The 8,023-nt window shown below is 36.4% G+C and overlaps 1 protein-coding gene across 3 annotated transcripts in view; it reads right to left on the reverse strand.

The window, feature by feature from the left end:
* cdk14 (cyclin dependent kinase 14) overlaps positions 1-8,023 on the reverse strand; it is a 224,408-nt gene that overhangs the window by 139,326 nt on the left and 77,059 nt on the right. For all 3 annotated transcript variants that reach the window (XM_014010472.1, XM_014010474.1, XM_014010473.1), the window contains 2 exons: positions 1,710-1,804; positions 991-1,070 (listed from right to left, as the gene is read on the reverse strand). In XM_014010472.1, the coding sequence (XP_013865926.1) occupies positions 991-1,070; positions 1,710-1,804 (175 nt within the window). The remainder of the gene's footprint in view (positions 1-990; positions 1,071-1,709; positions 1,805-8,023) is intronic.

Genomic DNA, 8,023 nt, shown 5'->3' on the forward strand with positions numbered 1-8,023 from the left:
AGGCAATTAAATATTCATGTGTGTGTAAATTTATTACCATAATCGCAGGTGAGTCACGCAAATTTATGTTTTTATAAAACAAGTAACACCCCCCCACCCAGTCCAATTTCCTAGGGGAAACACTGAAAAGACGTTAAAATCTGCTTGAGTGTCCTGGCTTGTCTTTTTATGCAAATTTTAGCTTAGGTAGCATTTAACATGTTTGACTTTTAACTAGGGTTTTATTTATTTTAGCCTTTAGCTGATATTCTGCTTCTTTTAGTTTGAACAAGTCATCTTTAGCTTCTTTAGTAAATTTTAGCGAAAGTCACTGAGCTCCTAAAATACACTGCATTTTGACAGAAAATGTATTTTGTCTAGTTTCAGTAGACCTCTGTGACTGAGTGAGTTTTTTAATGTGAAGAATAAAACAATTGTTGAATTATTATTTATTAATAGATTTGATAAATTTTAACTGCTGAGGTTCCAGGGATTCAGTGTTTAACTAAATAAATGGTACTTTAAAAAAACATTAAATCTGAAACATCAGAGAAGATTTTATTCTGATTCTATGGTCATCCTCATCCTTTTCCTTCTTTTGATAACCAGACAGATACTTCATATCATCTGCTGTCTTCTTTGTGGCGTGATATGTTGTTTCAGGTTGTGACCTGATACGTTGTTTCAGGTTGTGACCTGACATGTTGTTTTATGTTGTGACCTGACATGTTGTTTTATGTTGTGACCTGACATGTTGTTTCAGGTTGTGATNGACCTGACATGTTGTTTTATGTTGTGACCTGACATGTTGTTTTATGTTGTGACCTGACATGTTGTGTTGCTTTATGTTGTGACCTGACATGTTGTTTTATGTTGTGACCTGACATGCTGTTTCATGTTATGACCTGACATGTTGTGTTGTTTTATGTTGTGACCTGACATGTTGTTTCATGTTGTGACCTGACTTTTTATTGTTTCAGCTTGTGACCTAAGTGTAATGAAACACCTCACCTTCTCTGATGGCGGTGAAGGGTGTTCCCTCCTCCTCCTGCAGGCGGATGACTTTCAGAGCCACCAGCTTGCCGTTCACCCTGATGACAACAGAAATATTGTGATGTGCTGAAGTTCTTTTGTGATGCAAAATCTATTAAAGCAGTGAAGCCAAAGAACAGGACAAATATTAAAGTCAATGAAATGTAATTCAGCAGCAGTYGAGTGAGACGTGACTCCAGCTGAAGTGAAGAAAAATAACATCATTACTAAGAAGATTACGGTCTGTGGAGGTTTGTACATTTACTGAGAGAGAACATTACTTTCCAGAGAATTTAATGAGGAAAACTGAGGAGAAAAGCAGCAAAGCATTAAACACAGACTGAATAAAACCCTTCTTCTTCRAGTAATTAAAACAAAGAAACTTGACTGTGTGTGAGGTTTATAGAACTACAGGAGAAATAATTCACTGATATATTTATCATTATTCATTCAACAGTAGATGTAACACTCAGAGTATGTGGTGTGAATGACTTCCAGCTACTACCACATCAACTTCCAGCTCAATGTCTGTAACACTGACTGACTTACAGCCGTTTGTGTTGGTAACTATATTATACGTTTAATTTATTTCATCCCTCTGTTCATTGTTTTGTGAGATATTCTGCTAACAGACAGATAACTGCATTAACAACATCATCTGCCTCAGCCTTTGGGCAGCAGGTGATGATCATACGTACTTGCTCTTTCCTTTGTAAACTGTGGCATATGATCCCTCTCCCAGCTTTTCAAGCTTCTCATAAGAATCTGCTTTTCCAAACTTGGGGCTTGTTGGCTGAAAAAGACACAAAAAGGTCAAATTGAGACACAGAGTCAAAAAGACAAAGGCGTAAAACCTGGGAGGATTTCTCAGGAACCAGAACACATCTATCAGATGTTAACATTACACCCATACAGTTTGGACACTGATTGTTAAAAATGTCCTCCACAGACAACACTCAGCTGAACCAAGTGAGAAAACACAGTCCTGTTTGGACCTCCGGTGCTGAGAGAGTTCACAGCAGAACCACCATTCTGAGTTTAAATGGGTCACAGAAAGGTGGACTTTACAGGACTGAACTGGTTTTTTGACACAATCGCACATTAAGTTGTATAATTTATGGAGATTTTATCACAGATTGTTCATCTCAGGGTGTGATGATGTCACACACTTACTTGTTTAAACGTCTTTAGATTTTTCATCTAGTTTATAAATCAAAATGTATACTTAGCACAAAAAGTAAGTCAATTAGTGTTTGGTACAAATAATTTGGTAGATTATTTATTTGTTGTAACAATAAGTCTTATAGTTAGAACCTGATTGGCAGCATCTGGGCAACCAGAAGCTCAAAACAAGTGTCACTAGAAATAACTCACACACACAAGTTTATAATCCTATCCTAACTAACCCACAAACCAAAAATAGAGTTCCAACATATTAGGACCGGTCTTTGGTCCCCATAAGTACAARTGGTCTTAACAAGGTAGGTGTGTATACCAGAAATGACCCTAAAAAWGTAATAAATARAAGTACACACACATACTCATATATMTCTCTCTTTCSTTCTGGGGACTTTCCATTGCCTTCCATTCATTTTTTGGAAATTTTATATKCTAACCCTGAACATTTACTGTAAAATTAACCTCASAGGTACCTACCTGACCATAAAACTAAGCTAAACTCAATTCACATCTTYGTCCTAAACCCAACCCCCACACCCAAAATTAGCCTCCAAAGTCYTYSGGACCGGGCTTTGGTCCCCACAAYGAYCATTCGGTCCCCATGAGGCTGCATTTTCCTGAAAAATKATCTCCACCAAGCAGCAAAAACAAGGGCACACACACACACACGTTGTATTACATGAGAGCAATAATTTTTTTTGTGAAAATTAGAGATTTTGAAGTTGAAGATACAACTAAACATCTGGAGGTTAACGTGTGTAAAAGTGACACAACAGGCTTTCCAGCAYTATAAGATTTAATGACATTCTTACAAAGAAATAATCCACCAAAGATAAATTTCCTTCTGTTTTGTTCTCAGTATGAATATTTTTATGTTCTTTCTTCAGTGTGACTGATGATTTTCTGGTAGAGCGGCACACAAAACATTAAAAGGTCCAGTTTTCACCCAGAGACAGTCTGAAGCTCTGTGTTCTGTCTGCCTGTCTGATGGAGTGTGTGCTCCTCCCATGGGCGTGATTTGTGGGGAGATTAGAGGGGTTATGACCCCCACAATAATTTGATCCAGTCAATATACATCCCACCCCCACCCCCCAAAACAAATGACATCATTTGCTCTAACACAGAAAGTAACTGGTTAAGCACACAGCTGCAGCTGTCTTGTTTTTAGATAACTTTGACATGACATATATGTACATTCAAACATAACTGCTGAAGATGACATGCAGAGTTTTAGTCTGCTCTTGTCACATTGTGGCTGCGTTTGTTGAATCGTGTTGTAATTTTTCCTAAACAAGTTGTAATGAACCAAGTATATACATACTCTTGGAAAATTGAGAAATGTATGTCATTCTAAACATATTAAATACTGCTGGAAAAAATAAGAGGGGAAGTAAGCCTTTTCTTGTTAAACTGAAGTGGAACAGAAGTGAGGAGTAAATACAAAAAGAGTTAAGTAAATCACAGTGAAAGCAATACAATGAATTTRAACCCAAAATTATCTTGAATCATTTTACAAAGTAAATGATTCGATAAATAACTAAATAACCAGACAGCATAACCCCTCAACGGTAGACCTAAAGTTACATGGCTCCTCCTCCCTACGCTTTCCATCATGACTGCAGTATTATTTAAAACAAACAAACAAAAAAAAACTAAAAGTGTATTTCCCTAATTCAGTTCTGACACAAGGAAGTGAGAGGAAAACATCACTTGAGTGGAAGTCATAGTTTATTTTAGTTCTTTGTAAAAATGTGAACAGATCAGATGGAACTGAACCCAGTTGAGTCATCCTGTGTACCTGTAACTCTCATCTCTTATCTGAAACATCACATTGGTTCTGTTCTGAATCAAATCTTATTTTTATGAAAGCAACCTCTGCTTTATGATTTACTACATATTCAGCTCCCTCCCCCTTCCTGCTGCCGCACTAATAAGCTCAGTATTTCTGAGAGCTTCTTTAAACAAATTACACTTCCTCCTGGGATSAAGCAGGAAGTGAAACTCTAACTCAGAAAGAGAGATATTCTCTTTCTGAAGACCAGAGGAACCTCAGAGACACTTCGCTCTGTTGGCTTTTTTTTATTAGAATGTGTGAAAAATGTACAAGCATATTTAAATTAAAGGCACAGAATTGTCTAAAATATCCCTGTTGCCTTCTTCTTCTAACGCCGAAGTTTGAACAAGGATGATTTTATGATAAGAGGAGTAAAAATTCATGTGTCAAGTCAACTTTAATTGTTTAGCACACAAGAAAACAAAAACATGTGATGTTTGTGTTGTTGTTTTTTTGTCTTTATCATAGTTCTGTTGAACAGAAATGTTTTTATTCAGGTGAACATATGATGGTCCCCAGTTATTTTTTTGGATTACAAAGCTAATCTTAAAATTCAAGCTGGTTTGTTTCCCTGAGCGAAAACAGATGGAAACGGCAGAATTTACACATTTTCATAACCGAGGCTGAAACAATTTATTAACATCCTGCAGCGATGCTGGCAGGCAGTCAGTCAAGCCTCTTATCACGCTTATTAAATCTTATTTGCGCATTCATTAAGTCTTTCATATCTCGAGCTAAATTAAAAAGGAACCAACCARGTAAAAACATGAACATGTCATTTGCATGATGAGGAAAATGCTGTCCTTTCCAAACCAACTTTCAATGAATTTGAGGGAAACGTCTACAAAAAAATTATTTCAGATGAGAGACAAAAAGATTTGAGCTGCCAGACGAAATCAGCTGACGCCCATCTGGACTCAGACACATCGTGTGTCACACTACAGTTTGAATAATGAAGTGAGTGTGGAAGCAGGTTCAGGTTTGTTAAATCTGCTCCRGAATATCTAAAAATCTAGTTTAAGAGCATCTCTGGGATATTCCTCCTGAGTTGCTGTAGTGTGTAGTACTCAGAATAAAAGCTGCTAAAGCACTAATTTAAGCTGTTCACAGATTCATCCACACGASTTAAAGTTGCTAAATAACAACCTTCTTAGTTTCTGAATCATTGCTGTTAGATAAAAATAACAATAATAAGAGAGAACTCACGCCTGCAGCYTTATATAATACATCACCAACAGCTTGGCCTCTGTCAGTGTTGTGAAGAAATCAGGATTCAAATATCTAATTCTAGGTTGGTTGRAGTATTTTCTTCATCAGATCTGTTTTACAGATTTCAGTGATGGAGTTATACACAGATCGCTGATATTGCTTGTCASTAAAGGACTGAACGGTTGTAGTTTTAGAAATGTGTTTCTGGACTGGACCTGAACAGGGACTGAACATTCATGGTTTTTGGTTCATTTTTCAAGTAGGTAGTAGTTAAACTGAAAGGTTTGTCCTTTTTTTTAACCTGAAGTGACAGACCCTGGTGAGCAGAGGYGGTGACCAGTGGTGGCCCTGACCACCAGAGATTAACGTTCAGCCACCACAATCKTTTCCAACCCATTCTCACTCCCAACTCATCACATATTTTCCAAGGTTCACTCTGCGTCCGGTTTTGGCGCGTCGGGTACCACCCTTGCATCAGTTATTGATGAGATGGGGCGGAATCCGTTGTCATAATTTCAGAAAGTGTAGAAAATGCACAAAACCTAACTGTCCCAAAGCTTAAAATTACCTTTATTCACTCTAGATATCCTGTCCCTGACCCTAGTACCTAAAATTAACCATCAACCCTGATCCCTAAAATTAACCATTTTTAGAAAGTGTAGGAAATTCACATCAACTACATGTCCCAAACCCTAAAATTACATATTATTCGCCCTAGACATCCTATCCCTGATACCACTACTTAAAATTAACCATAAACCCTGATCCCTAATATTAAACATGGACCCTAACTCAAAGACCCCTATATTTTGTGTCACGACGCATCAAAACCGGACGCTGAGGGAACCCGGAAATGCCTGGTGCATCAATAACTGACGTGTAGGGGTTACCCGACTCGTCAAAATAAGACGCAGAAGGAACCTTGGAAAAGTGTCAATACGTGACGAGGTGCAAGTGAGAATGTGTTATCATTTCAGGAGACTARATTTTTAAACAATGTAAAAACTAGGAAGCATAGTATCCTCAAAAGGTCAGGGTGGCWGTTTTACAGAAATATATGGCGGAGGCCATCTTGGATTTTGTTGTGGCAACCCTGTTTTCACGTGACTTTTTTACACCTCAATGCAGCCACACACCAAAATGAAAATCCGCACGTTGCTGATTTGTGACTCACCGCATCCATCTGAGGATTAAGTCCAATTTGGTCAAAATGATCTTCAGTTTATTGAAACTATATTTTGAGACCTGGATCATCCTCAGTGGTTCCAGTGATTTGACTTCATTTGTCAACTCATTGATGTTTTGTCTGAATCCTATTTTTAGGTTATTATTATGAGGGATTTTTGACATCATGCTAAACAGGAAGCCTCAAATAATAATTGAATATTAAAATTTACCAGGTGGAAAGAAAAAAAATCTTTGCTAGGCTTTTCGGATCAAAATCATGCTTTTTGTTGCTACTGCTAAAAAAATGGCTTCAAAAAATATTTTAGATTATATTCTGCTTAAATGAGCCTTAGATAAGGCATTTATTAATATTAAGACAAAATGCAATTGTCGCAAATGTTTTAACCAAAACACTATAGCTGTTCATTTCTCCAGATATAGGACCACTTTGAGACTTAATCTTCAGTTTGATGTGACAGCTTTTTTCTTTTATATGACTCATAATTTACTGTTACACTGCTGGGAAGAGGTGAGACTCATTTGTCTCACTGTGAATATCTAGTCAGGAAATATGTGATCTATCTAATAGATCTAGTAAACAAACTGTGAACGTGCATCATTTGCAGCTGGCTTGAATGAGCCGTCTTGTTTAAGCATGGCTTGATGTTAGATCAACCAAGGATATCAGCTTACAGTCTGTGCATTCAAGAGCTGGGGCTTTAAGTCCCGCCTACTTTCCCATACAATCATGACCCCTTTTTTAAAGTATTTTATAACTATAATAACTAATTACAACTAAAGGTATTTTTAAAAAGGAATATTTGAGCATACAAGAACTGACTGACAAATCAATAATATCTATTTATCTGAGGTGAAATTTTAATTCATTTCAAAAGACCAAGTTTCTATTTGTTTATATGATTCATAATAATTCATAATTATATTGGATTTATGATTTGAACTTATTTCTCTGAGATGAGTTCATATAAACTGAAACTTTACAAATAATATGAATTGAAAATATCCTGAAATTCATTCTAACACCATCAAACCAAGGACTAATTATGAGCAAACATCTCATTCTTCATATGTGTTTCCATGGTAACAACAACATCACTGTTGTTGCTGTCTTGCTCAGTGTTGATCAAACAGAAGCGACTGTTCTTCTGCACCTCTACAGATGGTGTTTTTGTGTTTTTTTGTTCCTGCTAAGATGTTACGTAAAAACTTGTTCTTGATAAAAAAAACTGAATATTTTCAAGCCACAGAACATTTCTCTCAAAGCTCAGCTCAAATCACGTCTCATTACAGTCATTTACTTTCTCTTAAGTGAAGCAAAAACTTGTAACGTTTCACTTTAATGTGAGGCAAACAAATTGTGTGTAACAATAATAAAGCGTTTAATAAATCATTTACCAGGGTCTGAAATAAAACAATAATATTGCTAATATGATCCATAAAATGCTTTTGTACTAAACGTTCCAGGTGCTGACTTTAGGTGAATCAACCAGAACAGAACGATCATAAGAGGGTTTGTTTTATTGTTTTTAAAAGGGAAATATCATGTAAAATCAACTTTTTTGAGTTTTATATCATGTTATAATGTTATACTCTCATAAAAAC

This window comes from Austrofundulus limnaeus, unplaced genomic scaffold, assembly GCF_001266775.1.
Source record: "Austrofundulus limnaeus strain Quisiro unplaced genomic scaffold, Austrofundulus_limnaeus-1.0 Scaffold69, whole genome shotgun sequence".
NCBI lineage: Eukaryota > Metazoa > Chordata > Actinopteri > Cyprinodontiformes > Rivulidae > Austrofundulus > Austrofundulus limnaeus.